Source organism: Parasteatoda tepidariorum, chromosome 5 (genome assembly GCF_043381705.1).
Source record: "Parasteatoda tepidariorum isolate YZ-2023 chromosome 5, CAS_Ptep_4.0, whole genome shotgun sequence".
In the NCBI taxonomy this organism is placed as follows: Eukaryota; Metazoa; Arthropoda; class Arachnida; order Araneae; family Theridiidae; genus Parasteatoda; species Parasteatoda tepidariorum.
The window spans coordinates 30,358,036-30,383,061 of NC_092208.1; the positions used below are offsets into that span (position 1 = coordinate 30,358,036).

The following is a 25,026-nucleotide window of genomic DNA, read 5'->3' on the forward strand; positions in this document are numbered from 1 at the left end:
AATGTTATTGATGTCATTTTTTTCTCTTTCTCTTTTTCAATTATTTAGATTATTTGAATATTTTTTTAAAAAATTATATTTGTTATTTATTAATAATTTTCTTTAGTTTTTCTAACCTAATTATTATTGTAGAAAAAGTGCCTTTATATAGCTAATATGTTTATTATAAAAAACATTAAGTATTTTAATCAACTCATTTACAGACTTTTGAAATATTAATCATATTCATTCATTTTAAGACTAAGATTTTGAAATGAAAAAAGAACAAATATTCAGCAAACGATATCATAAATGTCCGGCTTTCGGAATCGTTTGAAACTTTTAAACTTCTGAAACTAGGACAAAAGATTTCCAATTAGCTATTCTTACAGTAATTCAGTTTGCAAAAAGTATAAAATTTTAAAAGTTGATTTTAAAATATTTTTTAGCAAATATATAAATGCTTTTGCATGTAAAAAGAGCAACACATACTTTTTTTTCTCGAATCGTGGCACAGTGCTCTCATTGCGGAAACATATTCAATTACTAATAAGATCATGAATTTACCACTTCTTTTCATCATTTCTTAAAGAATTTATAAAATTCGTTTTAATCGTTTATTAGTTATTTGTTTTCCCTTAATTCTATAAAAAGTTAGGATGATTTTTCTCTAAAGATGTCGAGTGTTACTAAAAAACGAAGTAAATTTTGTCTCAGCACATAAAGTAAATTACGATTTAGTTCTAAATTTTTAACACCTTTCTATAATGTTGTTCTTACATTTATGTCGGTATAAAACATATAAAGTACATGCACAAATATATGACGTGAATTAAGCGACAGTTAATAAAAAATGTGACAAAATAGTTGTAAGGGCTCTTAAAAATTAATATTTAGCGAGGCTGACAAGAACAAGAAAATTAATGAAGCATGGAACGCTAATATTAAAAACATCACGCGCGAATTGTGTTCTTATTTTTAAATTACTTTTAGAAGAGAACGAGATTCACTTTTGTTTAAAGAGGTTATAAATTGGGTACTTGCATTTCAAGAAGAAGATAACGGATAAACACACACGTGACCTATGATATCAGCTCCAACTGATAGTTTAGAAGCAAAATGGCGTGTTAAAGTTGAGCTAAGATTGGTCACATAAGTTGGAATGTTAATTAACGCTAAGTTCATTAAATACGTATCGAATTTGTTGAAATATAGCTCTTTCTCGTCTAAGTCTCGTACTTAACTTAGATTTATTATTTGTTTACGTATTTTATTGTAACCGTGATATATTTTTGTTTTATACCAGGCAACTTCCATGCATAATTAGTTTTTTTATGTTCTTCATGACTTCAAGCCTGTTTTCGTGTTAGGTGAGAAATGTATAATGGAAGAATTTCCATTTTTGTGATAGTATCTTTGTGAAAGAATATAGAATGAGTCACTTATGAGAATTGACATTTGACGGGCTCGGACTACACGAAATAGGATGGAAAGAACAGTTACAAACGTAAACAAAACGTAAACAACCAATCAGGATCGATATACCCACACTACGTCACTTTCAGGTACCCCATTGCTTTAGATGTACTTATTGCGGTTTAATAAATGAACATATTTACTAATTGTCTTTACTATTTTTCAATTGTACTAAATCACATCTTTAATTAAATCATTGGTGATTCTACTAGTTTAGATCCCGGCGGATAATCTATTTTCTGATAAAAACATTATTCATTCATTATTTTAATTTCAAAAAACCGTAGTAAGAAAAAATAATAATAACGGTCCCATGAAAGGAGCAAAAAATTTTCGTTGTTTTTAATTAAAGCTACAAACCATTTCAAATACATTGAAATAAATTGTGGCTTAGTAAGTGTTCCCACTCCAAAAGGTAATGAAAAATTTTCTTTTCTCCGTAGGGGAATTTAAAAAGGATTGTTTCTTTGTCCAATTTAGGTGAGGATCTTCAGATTACCAAAATTAACTTATAAGTATGCATTCCTTTTTTTTAAAAAAATAATACTAAGTTGACCATCAAGGAAAAATAACGTTGCTTATAAAATCAGCTTCCTTCATGAAATATAAATTTAACTTAAATTGATTTATTCAGTTATTATGTTTATACTGTTATTATTTTAACAAAATCCGATTAGGGTATGTTATGGAAAACTTCAGTTGATGGAATACCGAGCAATAATATACTTTATCTTAAAAAAAGAAGAAAAAAAACATGAGTGTAGAGAATATGGACAATATTTTTTTTCCCTATTTTATTTTAAAATAAGAGTTAGGAACATAAGGCGATGACACACATATCCCTACCTTGTTGTTATCTCTCTTATTAGGAAAAACGTGATTGTTTATAATTACCACATAACTTATGACTCGTATTTCATACATTGATATTTTGCAGAATCTATCTTTAACACTTGAGAGACAAAAAACCTATCCAACTTCTATAAAAATTAAGGGATATTTTAATCTGCGATGTTTGATCAATGATAATTAGGCAATATAATGCTGAATTTATTGCAATAATAGCATATATACAAAGTCATAGAACAATGATGACATAAGTAAATGATAAAGATAACTGTAAGGACACAAAATTTTACTGCTGACTGCGATGTTCATCCAACGTTTCCGATTCTCCAAAAGCTAAAACAGCAAAATTGTAGCTATCCGGCTGCCTTTCTATGTATTCTCGACAAATCCGGGCAGCATCTTTCAAAAACGTCTCTTTGGTAGAATCCCCGTGGTATACTGGCATGTCCTTGTACCCATCTAGCTCATAGAGTTTCGAATTAACATTAACCAGTGTTAAATAATGGTTATCCGAAGTCTTTACGGGAGCTTGAGGGGAATCCTCCTTCTCTGCAGAGGATGAACCCCCCTGACTTGTTGGAGTGAAATAAAAATTCGCTGATTGATGGGCTTCTTTAATGCCAGCGTCTTTTTCAAACACTCGTGCTTTTTCTGTAGGATCTAGAGCTATGCATTTTTTAATGAACTTGAAGGCTATGGATGCAGGATTTAAATTCATGTGTTCCATGTTATTAGCAATAGCGTGGATGACGGCTATGGTGCCACAGGCATTTCTGATTGTTTGGAGCATGAAGAAAACTTTTGGATCTACATTCTGTAGCGACTTTTCCAACTGTCGCATTAGATTAGAACAATATTTTTTATAGATCGCTGTAAATGGGAAAATAAATATAACACCCAGAACTGGTTGAGAAATCGTATCTAGATACTCATCATCGAGTGATAGGATATCAAATATTTTCCATTTAGCTGGCACCCCTAGAGATATCAATAGATTGTTCATCACATCTGGGTTTGATTCCAGTTCCATCCATTCCGAGTCACTCATCATAAAAGACAAACAAAAAAAGATAAGACTATTTGAATCTTTAATATCGTAGGCGCTTTTGGCTTTGCTAAATTAATGTAGGATTTAAGCAATTTCTACAATCAGACACCTACGGGAAAAAAACAGCAACTTAAGGTTTAAATTAAACAGTTAAAAATAAACAATAAATAGCATTGAAAATCGCAACTGGCTATAATTTCGAAAACTTCTGCTTAGATTGTCGTAAATTACACGACCAATAAGGAATGATAAAACAATATTAAAAAAAAGGCATAGTTTGCCAAGCAGTTTAGGCCAGGTATAGTTTGAATATTTTTAACTAGGAGGCTTCGCCCCCTGCTCGCTGGCGCTCGTCAACCCCCGGAACTGCTTTCGCAGTTCTTTTCGGATTGCTTCGCAATCCAATGCTCGCTTTGCTCGCTCATTGGATACGTTCTTAACGTCTAGCTTTTGTATACTTTTTTGAATACTGAAGTTCCGAAAACTTTTCACTGTCGAAAATTCAAAACCTGTACATTTCAATATTAATTTGAAATTGCAAACAGTTTACATATTTTTCTTAATCACACTATTCTAAATTTCAGTTGTTGAGAAAAGTNTTATCTAAGTTCATGAATAGACAAACAAAAAAAGATAAGACTATTTGAATCTTTAATATCGTAGGCGCTTTTGGCTTTGCTAAATTAATGTAGGATTTAAGCAATTTCTACAATCAGACACCTACGGGAAACAAAAAAACAGCAACTTAAGGTTTAAATTAAACAGTTAAAAATAAACAGCATTGAAAATCGCAACTAGCTATAATTTCGAAAACTTCTGTTTAGATTGTCGTAAATTACACGACCAATAAGAATGATAAAACAATATTAGAAAAAGGCATAGTTTGCCAAGCAGTTTAGGCCAGGCATAGTTTGAATATTCTTAACTTTAGCTATTTTTACAGTTTTAAAAGACATAAACCAATTGTCTTCAGCCTTTTTGTACCCAAAAGCAAATTTTAGAATATAAGATGGCACTACTAATTTTTCAAGGTGAATTTATAGTTAACATGAACTTTTTATTTTATTTCATATACGGCGTTGAATAGCCGATCCAATTCTGAGTTCACGACTATCATTTTTTTTCTTTTTATTTTATTTTATAACCGTCGGTGAATAGTCGAACCCAATTTTGAGTTAACGTCTACTAACGTTCAATTCCCCAGCCTTGTAATTATGAACCCAACACAAAAGACAAGGGATCTCTTTGATCAAGCATCTGAACAAATTAGCTTTCGTAGAAAACTTTTTCATGAAACTAACCAGCATTTGCGTTACATGGAGAGGAAAACAACGAACATCCTACCGTTAGTAAGGGGATTCTAACCCATTTTCCGTCTACCACAGAGATTTTACGTCAACACTGTGGTCGGTGCGGGCTAAGAACAGAATTCCAGTCAACCAGATACCGCTGGGGTTAAAAAAATTAGTTTGGGAAATTTTAATAGATCTTAAAATTTTTGTCGTTTTCTGCTTTAAGCGTTCCATTTTGATTTATTATTTTAATGTTACTAACTTATTTTTTCTTTTTCTGAATTTTTAAATTAGTTTCATTTTTTGATTAGAAATTTTAATAGCTAAGAAATATTTAATGCCTATTGTGGCATCACAATAATTAATACTACACTTACGTGGCTTGGGCATGTTTTACGAACGTCTACTAACAGGATATTTTTGTCACATTTAAGTGTGTTTCGTCCCACCGAAGGTAATTTATCTTAGTTCTTGAATGAAAAAGATCAAGGAAATCAAGATTAACGTTCAGCAGGTTCACTGTTTTTCAAAGTATTAAATGAATCTTTTTACTATGCTATGCATGATTCTCCGCATCTGAAACAGAAATTCCTTATTTAATTTTCTGTAAAATCCTAGTATACGTTACACGTTTAAAGAGATTTTGAAACATGTCGCCAAAACAGCAAATTCCAAAATGGCTAAAAAGCAAAACGTACCATTCCAAATATACAACAGATAGCAAACTTTATAATCCATCCCTTCAAACTGCGTCAAATCTATCGTGGAACGTATATTGGGATTAATCTAATTTAATCTTTATGAAATTTTAAATTGAAAGTAAAACAAATTCATAATATTTCACATTTTTAACAGGAAAGATTTTATGAGAATATAAAATCCTTTTTATCACTAGTGTACGATATTTGAAATTTTTACTTTTAAAAATTCAAGTAGCAAAAGTGCAAACTTTATTAAAACCAAAATAATAGTAATAAACACATACTTACATTTAGGATTTTGATTAAATTCTTCTATACATATTTCTGTACTGAAAAAGCTTGGTAATTCTCAGATATACTTAACTATGCTTAAGTTAACCAGCATTTTTATCATTTACTAAAACTTGTAGGTAAGGGGAAATAGAGAAGGATGCCGCTTATTTTACGGTTCAGAATTGGGTATACTATATAGCCTACGTCACAGGTCGTGTTATTCCTACTAAATTTAACTAGTTAACAGCATTTTCTGCGAACCTGATTTCTAGCAACAAGTACACATTAAATGAAGTGTGTTGTTATAAGTCGTTACTCGGCAGGTTGAAATTGTATTAGTCTAGTTCCTTTTGAAATAATTTATTTTGTTGTTTTATGTATGTTCATGAATTTAGTAAACGTATTTAAAACTCAGCTTATTAATTGAACTAAAAGGTAAATGTTATTCCTAGTAAAAATTTCGAAGTGGAAGTAGTTTTGTTTTTTTCATATTATACCCAATTCGGAAACATTTCTTTCCAGAGAAGAAAATGATCTCAAAAGCATTTTGACTTTATGAAATTCTCACTTTCTTTTCCTTATTAGTAAATGTTTACTTTTATAAGACATTAATAAAATAACTATCGATGTTAATACGGGTCCATTTAAAATTTTCCAACTGGAATCTTTTTAAAAGCTATTTTTTCCGGATATGCTCTTTATTTAAGATAAATTTTCATAAGCAATTTGGAAGGTTTCTGCCAAAAGTTGAATGGCCTAAAAGATTTTTCTTAGTGATGCTGTAATAAAAATTTGAACAATTTCGAAGCTTTGCGTAGCGAATAAAGGAAATGAATTTCTATTGATGCAGAGTGAGCTTCTAGTATCAATTTTGAGAAAAAGACTAAAAATTTATTAAGTCAAATTATACTTGCTATAATTTTATATTTAATGTTGTTTCTCTTACTCTAAATGAAAAACACAATACATTTAGTCAATCCATGTATGAGAACTTATGGTACACTTGATATATTATTTTCCATTTTATAGAAAGACTTACTTTTTGATTCATTATAATTCTTCTATGGCAATAACTCACCATAATTGTTTTAATAACCAATAAAAAAACTGTTAAATCACATATAATTAAAAAGAAATCGTTTAAACATAAAATATTCACATTGCTATTTTGTTTCTTTTCCCTTTTAATTTAAAAGTCACAATTACATAGGCAAACCATTGAAAAAAAAGTATAGTTTTACGAATAAAAGTAAATATATTAATTAAACATGATGCAATATGAAATTATAAAAGGCAAATAGTTCTTGTTTACATCTTTTTTTTGCAAATATTTAAAAAGACCTTTTTATCTCTTTAAATTCTTTTTTACTTATACATAAAACAAGAGCTTTGGTGTTATATTAATAAAGATCAAATTAATTTACTCTAAGTTACATTAATGAAGATTAAATATTATATTCCACTCAATAATGACTATTAAAGCAAAGAGAAAAACAAGATGTTTTAAAGATTGGTTAATTGCATGATGTTAAAATTGTACGGGTATAAATGCGTCATAATCAAATGTTATGTTCTAATTAAAGACATGGCAATAAAAACTTTTAATCTTTTACTGTAAAAACTTTAATCAATATCTTTTTGGAAACATTCCCCAGCTTTATTAATAATATAGGCTAACTTGACATTTGAAGAAAATGTGACGACGATTAATGTTTATAGCATTTTAGTGTTGTTTCTGGACTATATTTATATTGAAAGGGTAATTGTGTTAAAGTAATCAGTACAAGTAAAAAGATAAAATATTTTAATTAAAAACAAAAATTAAGTGCAGAATATCACATGGTTATAACACTGAAGATTTTCGTATATATACATGTATTAATGTTATAAAATATTTTGTTTCAATCATGTTATTTACAAAACATTGAAATTTTAAAAAAAAAAGAGCATAATTTTAATCCTTAATTTCTGCACAAAATAATCCCTATAAACCAGAACAGTTCGAACATCAGTTACTGTTCCGAATGTTTAGAACAAAAACGTCATTTAAGGCTCTTCTGGTAAGTGATAACATTTTTATTACAACAACTTTGACTATAATACATAAAATAAAAAACAACAAACAACATTAAGGTAAAACAAAATTTTATGTAAAATGAAAAGAAAGTAAAAAAGGAAAAACCATGGCAAAACCATTTAAAAAATATAAATCAAAATGACAATACTTATAAAGAAGAAACTAAATAATGCCTAGATAATGATATAAAAAAAGAACTACATTTCTAATAATACTTATGTAGAAATAACAATATAACACACATATTTATGTATTTTGAAACATACAATCATTTTTAAAACTGATTTTTTTTTTAGTTCTGCTTGCATATTTCAAAACTTATTATAATGTTAGTGTGCTCATTCTTGTTTATATGTAAGAAAGTAAAACAAAAAAGATACACGTTATCAAACAAACTATGAAAGTATTTATCTACATCAACTGTTGCCCATAGTTTTAGGGCAGCAATATCATTGACTAAACACTTTCACGATTGTTTTCTGCTTTGCTTACATTTTTAAAAATTCATAATTCAACAATTGTGAAAAACTTAACTATGGATTTCATACAGCATTTCTTAAATATGAAAAGGTTAAAAAAAATAATAATAAAAAACCATATACCGATAACCGATATCAAAACAATTCAGTAAGTATTCATTTACATCAACCATTGTCCGTATATATTTAAGGCAACAATGTCATTCACTAAAAACTTTTCAGAATGGTTAAATTCAGTTATATTAAAGTTCAGAAATTTCTGTCAGGCAAGACAGGGGACTTAAATGAAGTTATATTAATGTCAACTAATTAATTATGCCAAAAAGTTGAATGTAAACAGAATTTTTTATTCCTTATTTAAATAAAGATTATAAAAAAAATAAAAATATATGGATTTTTCATTGTCATCAACATGGATTCTGCATTGTTCATAATTTTCAAACAAAAATATAGTTTATTAAAAATTTCAAATCAAGATTAAGTAGGATCAAAATTATCTAATAAAATAAATTAGAATTATTTAAATACTTAACATATTCCATTGAAAGATTGCATTAGGAAATTAAACTTCTCACCTTTTTCCATTATTTTTTCTGATACAGATTATAATTTTTTTTCTTATATGGATAATAAAAATAATTTTACAAGTTTTTATTTCACATCAACTAGTATGCATACCCATAATTTTTAGGCTATGATGCAGTCCTACAAAATTTTTTAATTAATTTCTAATTAAGTTCAGAAATTTTTGTCAGGTAGGAAAAAAGAAACAAATTTAGTCACTATAATTGTAATATTTAAATTAAAATAGAAAACAAGACTTCAGTATATTTATCATTATTGCTAACATTCCCCCACCAATTGAGCTCATAGAAAATTGAATTTAAAACAACTAATATAATGATTTTTAAAAATCCACTGTAATCTTTAAACAACAAACTTAAAAAAGTCTCCTAAAGAGCTTTTTGCATAATTTTAATTGAGTTTGCACAAGGTTTTAAAATTTATATCAGCAGGCAAAAACATAATTAAAGGCAAGATTGTTCAATTAGATTAAGTTACAATTATTTTAATATTCAAAATACTTCAATTGGAACATTTTTAATAACACTTCAACTTTCAAAGATTCAAAAGAATATTTAATAATCAAAAAAATTCAGGGCTGGCAAAATTCATGATTTTTTTTATTTTAAAAAATCAAATTTATTTGATTTAAATTGGATTTTTTATTTTATTTAAATCAGATTTTTTATATCATCATCAGATTATTTTATTTAAATCAGATCTTTTTTATTTCGAATCATTGGTTAAATATATTAACAGAACTCAAAATTGTATAACAATAATAAAGCGAAAATAGTTGAAAATTTAATTATTACAAACTAGTCAGTGAATCACAGTAATTTTTGTTCAAGCTATTCATCCTAAAATTTTAAAGACAGAGAGGCAATTTGTCAATTAGATACCTAATGAAAAATACAATAAAAAAACTTATTGTAAGGTTCTTAGGTAAGACAAGCCTTTCTTCAAAATTGGTATTCACTAATTACATATTCAATATGCTTTAAAATCACATAAAGTATTCAAATATTGAACTATAAACTAAATGGATACAATTGAGATATATTGAATGCCAACAAATTATTTTACGTACAGAAAAAGAAAAATCTTAAAGCTTCCTTCCACTTTTAGCGTTTCTCTCTTTTTTTAATTTTCACTTTATTCCATAATATAATAATTCCCTTTTCATTATTTCTTTGAATCTTTATTATTACCTTTATCATCAGTGAAACCAGACTGTTAAAATGAATCACACAAGAATTTTATAAATAATCCTAAAGGATATATTTATAAAAATATTTTTGACTTAATGATTTATTTAAAGCAAATCAATTGGTTTAAATGAATATATTTCTTAATAAAATTGCAGTTGATTTAAATTATGCCAACCCTGAAACAATTTATTCAATATTCAGGCATTTCAATATTTCTTTAGTATCAGCATGATCAGCTAATTCTTGTTGCTTATGGCTAAAGATCACCTCCTCACCTCCTAAAGCACAGGAAAAAAAAATAAGCCCATATAAGAATTATGAAAAACATTCAGTTTGTCAAAAGATTTTTAAGAAAATTGCAAATTGCACATCATTCTTAAAGTAATATAAAAAAATTCTGTGCTGAAGGCATATAGCATCACATTTTCTATTGAGGAATAATAACTATCAGGCTAAAAACTTAGCTTTATAGAAATCATTTTATAAACAAATTTTAAAAAAAAATATCATTTATGCTTTGGAAGATAAAAAGTGAAAAAAAATTTGGTTTACATAGCCATATGTCATGACATTTTCATTTTGTTCAAATGTGTTTGCAAAAGGCTTTCTGCTTTAAAGAAATATTTTTCTATTTTCTTATTAACAAATTTAAAAAAAAATATCATTTATGCTTTGGAAGATAAAAAGTGAAAAAAATTTGGTTTACATAGCCATATGTCATGACATTTTCATTTTGTTCAAATGTGTTTGCAAAAGGCTTTCTGCTTTAAAGAAATATTTTACTATTTTCTTTTTATTCTATATATATATTTAGTACAATTTATACTATTATAAAAATTTGAACTTTAAGGATATTCCTTAAAGAGTAAATTAATTTCTTGTTTCAATGATAACTAATATTTACCATTTTTCAACTTATTAACTTTAGTATTTTTCTACTCATGTTTATAATAGTAGACCGACTTTTCTATTAATAATTTCAGCTAGTAATATTAAAGGATAAAAAAAAAAAGAATAAAATAGGAGTAAATTATTATCAAATTTAAAGATTTTTAACATACCACATTACATTTTTTAAACAAATAAAATAAATTGCACAATAATTAAAAAACAGAAGTTTTATCTTTTAGTTTGTCAAAGGTAGGTATATATAAGGTATTTATTGAAGAGAAATAATTTTGAAAAGTTAGAACATACCTATCTTCTACGCTAAAATATATGTAGAGAAAAAATTAAGCTATTGTCGACAGCAAGAATATTTTTATTATTTATCTTTCAAAATTTGGCAGTTTGACAAAATCCTGTTATACTTTATTATGTATGAAGTTGCAGACAATGCACTTGACTGCTAAGCAAAATATTAGAGAAAATAAAAGTTTTTACACTGGAAAAGTAAATTCACAATTTACTTGCTAATTGCCAATTTATTATTATTATTTTTTTTTTTTACAATAGTACACATAATGCAATGAATGAATTTGCATATTACATATTTTGATTTGCCTTTTTTTTAATCAACCAAAAATTAACTTAGGTGAACAAATGACCAGAAATGTGATTGCTGGAAGAAGAAATTATCAAAATTTTTTATTTTTCAAAGTGTAATATTTTTTTAGCACTTACCTTTTTCTTAATAGATAGAAGATATTTAAAAGACTGTCATTTACATGCACAATGGTAACATTTATAAATTTTAAAGAGAGAAAGAATTTTTTTTCTATACATAAATTGAAAAAAAATTACAGATTCTTTTTTTTTTGCAATAAAAAAGTGGAAAAATATTTCCCATTTTAATGCGTAGCAGCAAAATTGCTACGCATTAAAATATAAGTTTTTTTTTAAAAAAAAGAAGAGAAAAAACACCATTTTTACTGATAAACACTCGTTTATAAGTTTGCCATTTCAGAATTACTTTCAAAATTACCAACTTTATACTTTTGGGTTTTCCTCTGAAGTTCATTAATTCTAGTTGAAGTTATTATAGAACTTTTTCTTTTGAAGATTATATGAAGTTTGGTTTTTCTCTAACAAATCTGTATAGAAAAAAGTCCACATTGCATGTGAATGAGAACTTAGAAAGAAAAAAAAGAAGGAACTAGTTAGGGCAAAAAATAAATGCATTGTTAACAAAATATTGCGAAAGTAAAAAAAAATTATATTTTAGATTGGCGGTATTCAGAGAAAATTTTGCCGGAATATAAATTGATTCGAGGAAGCCTGCAAATTAAAGGAAGGTTCACATGCCTGAAATAACTTCAGAGAGCTCCGATGAACATATAGGCTAGTGCGAATATATCAATATTAAGCTGTGATAATAATGTGGGTAAATAATTAACACATGACTTATTGGAATCTTTAGAAAGTTAGATTAATTTCATAAAGTTTTAAACTTTTTTATGCAGTTTTAAAAATTTTAGGCTTTTATCTGAAAGATTTCATTAATATTTTGTAAACTGGAAAATTTTATAAAAACTAACGCTTTTACATGTTTTAAGATTCGTTTTTTTTCCAATTCAAAATGTTGATTCACTGTAGAATTTCATTAAAGTTTTAATAGCCAATATAAAATGTGTACTTACAAAATTCTATTTATGCCTTTCCACTCAGCTGATATTTTATATTGATTTGTCAAATTACTTTTGAAAATAAAAGTCAACTGTGACATTATTAATAAAATATTTTTTGCATTGAATAAATAAATATATATATATACATATATATATATACATTAAAAAAAACATTCTAACAAACTTGTTCATTTTTTAAATAGTTAGAACAAGGATAAGTTGTTAATTAATATTCATAAGGCCCAAGTAGTAATTAAAATGATCATTGATAAAATTATTTTTCAAAACTGAATTTTGAGATTAAAATTAATGTTGCCTTTTTAATTCGACCACTCCTTTTATAAGTAAAAATAGATCAAATATGAGATTTTATGACTTGCATGCATAAAACACACGTTATGTTTATAAATGAAGATATACCTTCCCACTTTAATAATAATAATAATAAATGTTAGATATGTAGAAGATTTAAAAAATACTCAATTAAATTTTAGCTAACAAAATACTAAGTATGTTCAAACAGATTTTAAGTAAACGTTTTTTATTTATTTCTGAAAATTGTCTGCATTAGCTTTCCTCTCCGGTACTGTTATTGGCATTTATTTATAAATTAGAGTTGTTTTAATTAACCAGATAATACAAATGTACAAAAAAATACCTTTAATGACAACAAAAGTGCCACCAACTTGATAATAATCCCCCTTCAAGTCATTAGGTATATTCGCAGCTTTTGCCTAGACAGAGAAAAACACATACACATTAGATTTTTGAAAATTCAAACCTTACAAATTATGAAAAAGAAAATTAATTATCATAATTCTTTTTCCGTCTTAATTCACAAGAAATAAAATAATAATAACAATATCTATATAATAAAAATATTTTGCCTATTTATCATAAAATTATATACTAAAAACAAACAGCTAGAAATTAGATTTAAATAGCATAAAATATTTTCCTAAATGTTTATAGAAGATCATATGAAATTTCAACAATATTAGTCTGTTTTATGTTTTGTTTCACTAGATTTACAAACTATGATGAGGTGATAAGAAAATTTCAATTAAAAGAACTATCTAAATTAATTATTTCAAAAAGGTTAAGTAAAATTAAAATCACAATTTAATTTTTCTTTATTTTTCAATGCAAAAGTAAAACAAATAATCTTACTTCTGACATAGCATTTCTTGAGGATTTGTATAATAGAGCTGAACCAAGACTTAAAACACCATGTCTAGAAGAAAATACAAAATTAAATTTAATAATCAAGTAAGTATTTTCCATAACAAGAGTAATTATTTTGAATGAAAAAAATTTCGCAGAGTTAGAAAGAAAACTATTGCAAAATTGAAATAGCAGGTCTTAGAAAAATTAATAGTTCATTAAAATCACAATAAATACATAGTTCAAATGCAAAATTCATACATTATTTTATTAAATTGTAAAAGTGTATGATTTCAATAGAAACAAACATAAATAAGAGCAAACACTAGTAATTTAAGTGCTCAATTATTGTCAATTTTTGTTTATAGACACTTTTTGAAATTTTATCAGACATGCCACAACAGTTTCAGAAACAAAGATGAATTTTGTGCGATTTCCAAGCATTTTTCAATTTATAACTAAAAAAATTATTATTTAGTTATGTATAATACTATTTAAAAAAAAACACACACAATGAAATTTTACTTCACGTTATAAGACTTTTCAACTTAACTTGCTATAAAATGTCTTTAATTACTTAACTTTCAAATGAAATTCAAATCTGAAGATTTCATATTTTGATAAAAATTGTCATTTGGTTAAGCATTGCAATAATAAATAAAAGGTAAATTTTTAAAAAAAATATTTACATGATAGCAATCCTTTTGCTCAATGTTTAAAAATTTCTATGACTACTGAATTGTTAATTGGATTAAAATAATTTTAAATAAACTGTACAAAGAGATCGACAAAATTTTTTGAGAAGATTCCTAAATATTCAGAAGCAATAGACAGATAATTAAAAAAAATAAATAAATATGAGTGAATTTTGAACAAGAATCTTAACTAAAAATCTTCTTAGCTAAGTTATCTGATTTGTGAAAAAAAGAGAAAATAAAACCTTAGGTTTATTGACTATCTGAAAAAGGATTAAAAAATTTTAAAACTTCAGCCACGATCAAGATGGCAAGAAATTATATTATAAGAAAGTTCACAGTACATCTTTGACTGCCACCCCAGTAGAAAAGAAGATTAAGTCCTATCTCATTGAGAAAATTTACAAATCTATTTATAAGTGAAATTAGAAATATTTGACTTTATTAAAAAAACAAAAACAAATATTTAATTAAATTTTAAAATAAAATTTTGCATAAAAAAGTAACTCAATATAGGTCTTGATTGCTTATCTATAAGAGTAAAGATATTTACCTTTTGTATTCCAAGTCTTTGTAGCACTTTTTATCAATATCAACGAAAAGATCTGAAACATAATTGTCAATATAAAAGTATCATCAATTAGTCAAGTTGAAAGCACAATAACACAGTTAAATAGTAATGATTATAAATATACGCAACTAAATAGTAATGATTATAAGTATACACAACTAAATAGTAATGATTATAAATATATTAGTTGTCTTAAAACAATAAAATACTAGAACTAAATTAAAACAATAAAAATTTACATAAGTGGTAAATTTTTTTATGAATATCAAGTACACACCAATATAGCACTGGGTACTAGAGAGAGAGAATTTGGACGAATCTGTTACATATTGTACCAGATACTTATCAATCTAACTTATAAGAGCTAAAAGTAATTTAAAAATTGTCTTATTTTATCATTATTAGAGGTTTAAATAGTTTGATAATTTAAGGATTAAATACCATCATAAAAATAACAAAAAAAGTAACATAAGCCAAGTTTAATTTTCAATATGAAAAAATCTTGACAAACATTTTAGATTAAAGAATGGAAAAGGGACCATCTTTTAATTTATATATTTTGTCTCTTTTTATTACATGAAAATCATTTAAAAGTACTATTTTAAATTTAACTGTAGTGTTATATTATGAAAAATATGAGCCAAAATTATTTAATAAAAACATTATTTTAATAAATTATGTAAGAATAAAAAATAAACCATGTTAATGCAAATAAATAAAGCAGTATATTACTAGATCATGCTAAAAATGCAAAAGAAAAAAAATGATTAAGCATGTATAGGCATGTACAAGTGATTAAAAAAAAAATAAACACAGAGCAAAGGAGAAAAAAAGTGAGTCTGTATAAACTAAATTTTGGATTTTTTTCCCCCCATTAAAAGAATATATATTTTTTTTCAACACTTATACAAGTAGCAAAAAAGAGAAATATTTTAAGCTGGTTGTGAATCAAACACTAATAATAATAACAAGAATTTTCCCTATTAGATTATGTTTTTAATACTTCATTGTCAAGGTCTTTTCCTTAAAAGGTTGAATTAAACAACATTAATTAATTAAAAACAATATTATCTTTTGAGGAACAAATGGCTCCATTCTTGTATGAAAATATGCTTTTCAAGTAAAGAATTTGCAAGGTCAAACTTAACAAGTTATTTACAAACAAGGAACATAAAACCTACTACATAAAAAGAATTTAAAAAAAAAATCACATCTACCATAAACAAAATTTTTTCCCCACATCTTTCTTAGATTCAAGAAAATTAAAAAAAAGTTTTAAAATATATAAATTTTGAAGTTCAAATAAACATTTTGTTTTTATAAATGAAAATGACCTATAATTAAATTACAAATTTTATTTACATTAATTATTGAACAAAAAAAAATCAGTTATAAACATCATTTTCAGCTTAAAGTGAAAAAATATTCAAACAAAATTATATTTTAAAACTAAGGAAAATTTATGTGTACATAAATCAGAAGCAAAAGTGAATAAAAAAAATTGCATTTAGAATTTATTAATGATTCTATCATATAAATTTACATTATAAGTTCATCATGAAAATTAAAAAATTCTTTTTAGATAGCTTTCCTCAAACTAAGTTCTATTTAGAGTTGAGATATTATCAGTATTATTTTGTTTATTGTACATAAAAAAATTCATAATTACACATAAATTAAAAAATGTAATAAAATAAATAAATCTATACTTAAAGAAAAGAAATTAAAACAAAAATAACTAAAAATAAAAAATGTCATATTTTTAATGAATTTAGAAGTCAAGAAACCTATAAATCCAGCGAAAAATATTAAAAAAAAAAAAAAAACCCAACCCAAAGTAAAATATAATTCAAAATTTTTACTACACATAATATATTTTTACTACAGATAATTTAATTTAATGCTTAAAACAAGATGTCTATTTATATAAAAATAATAGTTTATTGAAAAAAAAAGCAAAATAATAATTTAAAACAATATCATTTAATTAACTAAATATTAATAACTGCTTCAAATAGATAAAGCCTTCTAAGCTGTTGAATATTTCTCAGTGCATTGATTACTTATATTTGATTTTTACCTCCAGTAAAGAATTCCCCTTTAATAAAATCCTCCACTCCTAATTCTTCCACACCAATACCAATTAGGCGGACATTTTTTGTATCAAGTTGTGGTTTTATGTCGCTCAGCTGTTTTGCAGCTAAGCGACAGAACATTCATCCAAATCGTCTGAAGAAGGTGACCACACAATCTTGATTCTCCCATAAAGATTTCATCTTTACAATCTAAGGGAAAAAAAAATGATGATTGTATTTCAAAATTAATATTTTATTCAGTTAGACAATAAAAGCTATTTTTTTTAAAATTTAAAATCATCCTTCTAAAGTAGGGATTAAACTTTGAAAAAGAGAAATAAATTATTAAACAAACATAAAAAAAATGTGAATGCAAAAATTGTACAACAAATCGCTATGATAAATTCTTTTGCTTTCTGTACCAGATAACTCATTCATAAAGAACATATATGTTTTTAATTTTTATGCTGCATTAGTTAATAAGTTTACAGGAAGAAGACAAACTTCCAACATAAATAACTCAAAGAGTTAGAAATATATATAATTACGAATTTTTCTAGAGCTAATTAAGATTTAATTGTCACTAAAAAAAGTGTTTTGTAATTTTAATCAAAAAAGTATTTAATAAATGTTTTTTTTTTTGTGGAGTCAAAGTAAAAATAAACAAGGATGTAAATGAAAAACACTCTTTTACATTCGACAAGATTGAAAATAAATAAAACAAAATAAATGTGTATTAAATAAAAAATTATAACTTTTAACGTGATAATGCTTTTTTTCAGAAAGTATTCTTCAGAAAATTATTTAAAAATTGTTAAAGTATTTCTTTAATAACTATGTTTAGATTTTATAATCAAAGTAAAAACATATTGAAGAATACTTGAGACATGTTCACATTAAGATTTATAAGAAACAATTTGTTCAAGTAAAAAGAAATGTAAAAAATAATTATTTTCATGTGTGATTTTTATTACTTTTACAAAGTATTTTTTTTTAAAGACAATTAATAAAAAAGAATCACTCTTTTTCATTAAGGTCAGTAATTTAAATTAAAAGCATTGTTAGTTCTCAGTATGGACACATTGCTATTATTATTCACTTTTTTATTAAAAGCAGATCCTTAACAGAGAACCATAAAAAAAAACAGTAGTCAAAAATGTACAATTATGACAGAGGATAAGAAAATCATAAAAGAAAATTTTAGATAAAAACTGACTATGAATTTTCAAATAAACTGAATATTATTAAATTATATATTTCATTAAAACCATATATCAAAACAAAATGTAACAGTACTTTAAATAAAATAGTTTTAATAAATATAAATTTATGCAAAATTTCTTATTTAAAAATTTGTTAAAATGAAAATGGAATAACTCAGCTAATATTAATTCAGCTATATCTTATTTTATAAAGATTTCATTTAAAAATAAAATCAATTTCTTGGATTTATAGCAAGTATAAGAGCCTGGCAATAGCATATAATTATGAGAAAATCCTTTAAAAAATAATTAACACTGATATGAATCACATTAAATCTTACCTCTCCACTAATAGGAGATTTGACAGTATTTTCTGCAATCTTTTTTGCTTCATTCATAGTTGCTCAGTTCTGCGACAATAACAAAGTTTCTGATAATGAAAAGAGATATACTTCAGTTTAATAAGCTAATTAATTTTTTATAGTTTCTAGTTATAAGCTTGCACATTTTATCTGATCTCTAAATAGGACTGGGCCATAAATCGATATGTCGCGAATGATTGATTGAACATATAGATATCGTCATGCTGATATAGCGGTTTTCCTTTCTTGCGAGCATCTGTATTATGATTTAAGCAGCTGATTTAAGAAGAAGCTAGCGATTTAATGATTTAACCCTGTTATTTGGATTTATTTTTACCTTAATTTTTGTTCTGAACTCAATCTATTAATGAAAAGAAATTATGAATAAAAAGAAAAAGAGATTCTTCATTGTTTTTTCCTGAAATAATTTTTTTCACTTTAAGCAGTACAATTTTAAGTGCGATCTTTAGCATTTAAGTAATTTATAATTTGTTATAAAAAGTGTTTTTTAAAAAATCTATTTAATACACGTAAGTATAATAATTTGATTATTTTTAAATTAATAAATCTTCAGTCATTTTCAAATATACAAAAATTTCGAAAAAGTTAATGTTATTTATTTAAAATTTTTTTTTGTTGATATTAGTTAAAATCATTAATATGTTTAAACTAAATTAAAAGTTAAGAGATGTTTTGATGCATTTTAATAATTTAACAATAGTGCTATCAAATTTAGTACTTTTTAAAAAAGTTTCTCTTTAAATTATTTCACTATTTGCTTATTTAATAATTTGTTAGATATTCAGTATTTTTTAACCAATAATTCGATTTCCATAAGTTGATATTTTATATTAAAGAAATGAAATAATAATAAAATAAAACTAACATTTATTTTTACTTATATTGCAAATAGAATTTAACCATCAGCTAATAAAACTTAACTATTTTAAATAAATAAATAAAAGAAAGTCTAATGATACTTCAAAAGCATATTCTTTTCAACAAATAATTTAAAAAGTTTTACTTAAGTAAAATTTTCTTTATTTTAATACATGTAAGTAAAATTATTGTTAGAGTTTTATTGTTATTTTTAACGCAACAAATATTAAGTTGCCTTTAATTTATAAGAAAAATTAAAAATAAACTTTAACTTTAAGACAGCGGTCTTAAGTCAATAATCCTTTTTTATTATTTTAATTGAAAAAATTAAGCAATGCTATTGAAGCTATAAAATACATTTTCTTAAAATTAACATTTTCTTTTGTTATAGATTTGTTTCTTTTTGATTGATTTAAGATTGATAAGATTCAGATTAAGATTTCAGACTCAAAAGAAATAGCTTTCGAACTTATGTTATATTACAATGTCTACCAAACAATACATAATGATATAAAATTATTTACATCTTCCAGTTTTATCCCTAACATAAATATGGAAACTGTAATTAAGTGTTATTAATAGTCTTATTGCTGATTACACCGAAACCTAATCGTTGGAACTAGTCTTACAAACCTTAGTCTGACAGCACTTTTTAAATTAAATTCTTTCAAAAATATAGCAGTTAATCTTAATTGCTTTTTTTTTCTGAGGCAGAACGAAACATTGTTTCCATTTAAGTTTATAAAAGTCAATTATTTTTAAAATAAAATATTATTCTCAGAATATAATTAATTTTATACAAAAATTTTGTGAATGATAACTTCATCAAAAAAAACTTTTACTAAATAAAACAAACACATAAATGTACTTGTCTTGAGCTATTCTTTTATATTTAAAATAACACAAAATATATAGGAATACATGATGATGAAACTATTAATAGACTATGACATTAATCAATATAAAAAAAATTGACCTACCAAAAATGTTTATTATTATCTTAAGATTTTTTTATTATACATAATATATTTAAACAATAATAATCATGTAAGGCATCATTATCGCACTTATTCTGATGTATTACCTATCAAACCTCTTAACAAAAGTTTTAGTAAAAATCTAGCAATAAAATAACCTAATGGCAAAATTCTTAGGATTTTCAATTTAGACCACCATTTTGAAAACTACTAGTCAGGAAAGAAGATAAGAAACATGGCTTCTGTTCTATCCTGTAATTACTAAGATGAATATGATCATCAAAAACAGTTTGGTTTGGAATGAGAGTATTAACTAAAGCCAATAAAGTTAGTAAATTGCATCAGAAAAAAGCTTTTTCTATATACAATTTCAAAAAAACTCATAACATAAAAAAAGTTTTTATGAAATATAAGTGTTAAAAAAACAAACTTGGTCACCAATTGCTGTAAAAAGTGAAAAATACAAAAATGCAGTATTAGGATTTATATAGTATATGAACATAGAAAAATTTACATGTTTAAGGAGCCAGCACTAAACTAAGACGTAGAGGGTGTGCGAGTTTGATAAAGTTAAAACAATAGTCTGTGAATTCTTATATAAGAAGGGAGTAAACAAGAGACAAAAAATAAATAAAATGGGTATTCTGGGTAATACGAAAATTTCTACGTTCAAGGTTCCGAGATACGAATCAATTTTTTATTTAGAATAGCGATTGTCATTTCCCTATACAATCAGACAATATAATAAATTATCGATGTTTTACCTTGAGATACACTTATTTACTGCTTGCAGCTAAATCTTAGTTAATATTTAGTTTTTCTATTTTTTTCATCCTCTGAGGAAAAAGTACGTCTTGAACGTTTCCTGTTGCCTATTTCATTTTCCATACAGGTCACTATTCAAGTTTATTGGAACTATTTATTGAAAATAGATTTTTAAAAAGCAGAAATAAGCAGCGTTTGGCGGGTTCCCAACCACCATACAAACAATTCCTCACAAATAAAATGTGTGATCCATCTATTGAATTATTGAATTTAATAATATTTATTTTTTTTTGCTGCCTATAATGCAACTTTAAAATTATTTTATCTTTTATGAATTGAGTGCTAAGTAGTGACGATTAATGTGTATGCTCATCTCCTAAAACTTCGGTTTGAAAGTCAATGTTTTGATTCAGAACAAGACCTCATTTTCGTAAGTGTAATAATATTTGTTTCTAAAAGCGGTAAGGTTGAGTTAGGGGGATTATCTTAACTGCGGCAAGTTGGTGATGAGATTCGTTTTAATGGTATCAGGAGGAGGGGATAGTTATTTGTAATTAGAAATGACCTTAAATATGTGGACAATTTTAACTGACAATGTATAAATATTGAAAAAAAAAAATTGTTTGCCCTTAATAAAAATCGCAGAGTACCCTATTCTCCCTAAAATTTAATGGTTTAAGGTCATCTATGGAAAATATTTGAAGAAATTCTACATAACTGTTTGATCAGTTTCTGATATTTAGCTTTATTCTCAATGATAACCATACATAATAAAATTTCAGTTTTTTTTATTGTATACGTACTTGCTCTTGCTTTGTGAAACTGCCTGTTTGTTATACAAGGCATAAATTAAAAAAAAAAGTGTATTCTAGGGCTTTCCTTCATGGAGCTTTGACTTTTATTTTTCAAGTTTCCCAGATATTGCAATATCTTTTCCTTAATTTTGGGAAGATATCCATATCATGATCTGTGGCAGAATAATCTCCAAGTCTGCCCTCAAAAAAGTAAAGTAAAAAATAAAAAACAGTGAAAGGGACCAACTCGAAGCCATCAAACCTTTTATAAGTTTTTTTATTTTAATAAAATTTTCCCCTTTAAAATTCAATTTGGCTCCTTGGTGATTGTAGTTGGCATAAGAGATCTCAATACAAAAATATCTTCTTAGTTTTAGTTTCTTGTTTTTTGCTGTAAAACCCAGTTATTGTCAATTTTGTGTTAGGTGCCAGTAAGTTCAAGTGAGGAACATGTTTCAGTTCTGAAGCATGTTTTCTTTATTTGCTTTTTTTTATAAATAATTTATCTCTCCTTGATCAAAAGTATACTCATTATTTATATCTGTTTCAGAAATCTATATTAAAGCCCTTGCTTGAAATCAGGAAGTGTTTAGAAACAGGTAGCAAACTGAAATTGTAAAATTTCTTGTCTTCTTGCAAACTTCTACACTAAATATGAAAAAATAGTTAAAACAACTTATAAATTATTCTGAGTTTATAAATTTTTTACTTATAAAATCTGAAGTGTTGTCTTCTTTTCCTTAATTTTTTCGGTTGTTAAAGTCAAGCTGTGTTTTGATGTTATGATAATTCAAATAAAATGGAAAATTTTTTGAAAAAAATTTGTAAAAATAGCTACATAGTAAATAGATTAAAAAATTTATGATTTTTAATTTGTTATCATTACACTATTGCTGACTCAGATTGTATTGTTTTCGCTTTATAATATTTATTCCTCTTAAAAAAATTATACAAATCAAACAAACTAAATCATGCAGTCTATAGAAATTAAATTTTTAACAAATATATGTAACCACTATTTTTTTTTCGTCTTAAAAATTTTTTTTAGAAAATAAATCACATTAAAATTTATATGCAATTTTAGTGCATCTATACAATCTAGTTGACCTGGAATGTTGGTGCAAATTCCCTAAATCAACCCCAAATCATTTTGTATCTCTTACATATTTAATAGAATTTAAAACTAAAAATTAATTAAAAAAAAATAATAATTAATTTTTTTCTAATGCCCACTTTTTTCAATGCGACACTTGTCATTCAGGTATTAGGCAGATTTGTTGGCCACTTTTTCAGGGGCGCCATAGAAGGTCACTGTTGCTCCCACAGTAAGGATTGATAGTGGAGAGAGTGAAAGGCTTGTCTGGGATTTGAATTCAGGACCTTTCTGATGTGAGATCAGCGTCGTTACTACTACTCAGTCTGGTTGAGAGAGAAAAAAAAAACATATTGAAATTGATGTTTTAGAATGTGAATCGTGACTTAGTTAATTTGTAAAAATAATTAAACACAAAACTATGCTTTAAATATATTGTATTTTAACAACAGAAAAAAAAGGTATTTCACAGGAAACCATTAAAGAATAATGTTATAATAGAACGTTAAAACTCCTCATGGTATTTAAAATCACTACAAAAATACATGCAGGTACCATATTTATAGTTTTGGTAAAATGGTTAATGGGATTTTATACTAGTTCTGTTATTTTCACACATTATTCCTAAGCTTTACTATTAGTCATCTATGTATAAAATGTATAATTTTTCAATTTTAGGTGTAGTAATTCCCCATTGAAGAAAATGTCAATAGTAGTGACAGAAGTGCCAACAGCTTTAAAAAGGCTTGTTCGTTTGGTTATGCGCGGTTTTTATTCAGTCGAACATGCAATATTAATGGATATGCTGATTCGTAATCCCTGTATGAAAGAAGATGATTTGGTTGAACTCTTGAGATTTGACAGAAAACAATTGAGGACTCTGATTGCTCAGTTGAAAAGTGATAGATTTGTGAAAATTCGCTTAAGAATTGAAACTGGTGCTGATGGTAAAGCTACAAGGCAAAATTATTACTATATCAATTATAAGGTAAGTGATGTAATTTTTTTAATTATTTTAAATGGTTTAAAAGCCTCTTTTCCTCAACCTACATTAGCCATTAATGGGGTCTTCATGAAAAGAGAGTAAGTTATATATGTTTTTAATCATTTTCATTTAATTTTTAGAAGCAAATTTCTAGTTAGTTGTATCTTTCAAAACATGTAAAATATGAGATCATCACTCTTTCGGAATTTGAGAAATAGAGCTCTTGGTATTCTGTTGTTGTTCCCATCCCAATGACCAGCAGAGCTAGATCAGGTCCATGAGCTCGTTCACTCTGAGAAAGTCTAGCACCAACAGGGGAGCTTGAACCAGGTCCTGCCTGGTAAGTCCTAGGCAAGATAAAATGTGGTCAGGGGAGGCCTGGGTTGCAGAACATTTAGTGCAGATTTCGAAATGTTTGATAAGTCATTGATGACTGATGTCTACTGAAGAAACGAGCGATGACAGTTTGTCCTCGTCTATTGCTGCCCCGAGCCAAGGAACCCCCTGGGCACCTACTCTGATACCATGAGTGTACCGGCGGGACCGTCCAAATGGCCATATTCTTTGCCTTACATGTAGAGAAATGCTCCAAGTAAGTAAGAGGAACGACAGTTGTATAGGCCTCTTCAGTACCTGTTTTGGCCAAACTGTCAGCAATCTCATTTCCAGCTATATCGACATGTGAGGCAATCCACTGAAAGTGGATCCGATGAGAAAGGGAAAGATGTTTTAGTTTCTTCAGAATGTCAGCACCAACACTGTCCCTGACATTAGGCCAATCGGCCAGGTGCTGGATAGCACTTTTACTATCCGAAAAGATCGAGATATCAATAAACCGCGAGAGCGACATCATGGAGTCCAGACCTTCAAGAATTGCAATAAGTTCCCTTCGTAATACCGGGCAGAAGTCCAGATTTCTCCTCTAGATTTTTATTTCCTGATCTCAAA

At 26.2% G+C, this 25,026-nt stretch overlaps 2 protein-coding genes and 1 pseudogene across 6 annotated transcripts in view; 1 reads left to right on the forward strand and 2 right to left on the reverse strand.

The window, feature by feature from the left end:
* Nucleotides 1-2,484: 2,484 nt before the first annotated feature.
* On the reverse strand, nt 2,485-3,456 carry LOC107443927 (ubiquitin carboxyl-terminal hydrolase isozyme L3 pseudogene; annotated as a pseudogene).
* Nucleotides 3,457-7,405: 3,949 nt separating this feature from the next.
* Nucleotides 7,406-21,346, reverse strand: LOC107443930 (prostamide/prostaglandin F synthase). 3 transcript variants are annotated; one of them, XM_071181231.1, is made up of 7 exons: nt 21,206-21,346; nt 18,565-18,653; nt 17,027-17,231; nt 14,929-14,980; nt 13,687-13,750; nt 13,175-13,250; nt 7,406-10,227 (listed from the first exon to the last, which is right to left on the reverse strand). In XM_071181231.1, exons 3-7 carry the CDS (start codon nt 17,160-17,162, stop codon nt 10,136-10,138), a joined length of 420 nt encoding a protein of 139 aa, XP_071037332.1. In that variant the 5' UTR covers nt 17,163-17,231; nt 18,565-18,653; nt 21,206-21,346; the 3' UTR covers nt 7,406-10,135. The 3 variants fall into 3 exon arrangements, with proteins under 3 accessions (XP_071037332.1, XP_015913441.3, XP_071037333.1); XM_016057955.3 differs by having other exon boundaries at nt 20,956-21,226; XM_071181232.1 differs by lacking the exon at nt 21,206-21,346 and adding an exon at nt 20,872-20,896.
* A 50-nt stretch (nt 21,347-21,396) lies between these two features.
* The window catches only part of LOC107443929 (transcription factor IIEalpha), a 34,152-nt gene continuing 30,522 nt past the window's right edge, over nt 21,397-25,026 (forward strand). For 2 of the 3 annotated variants that reach the window (XM_071181230.1, XM_016057953.3), the window contains exons 1-2: nt 21,398-21,636; nt 23,772-24,081. In XM_071181230.1, the coding sequence (XP_071037331.1) occupies nt 23,797-24,081 (285 nt within the window). In that variant the 5' untranslated portion in view covers nt 21,398-21,636; nt 23,772-23,796. Of the gene's footprint in view, nt 21,637-22,550; nt 22,600-23,771; nt 24,082-25,026 lie in introns of all 3 variants that reach the window. The other variant, XM_016057954.3, reaches the window with a different exon arrangement.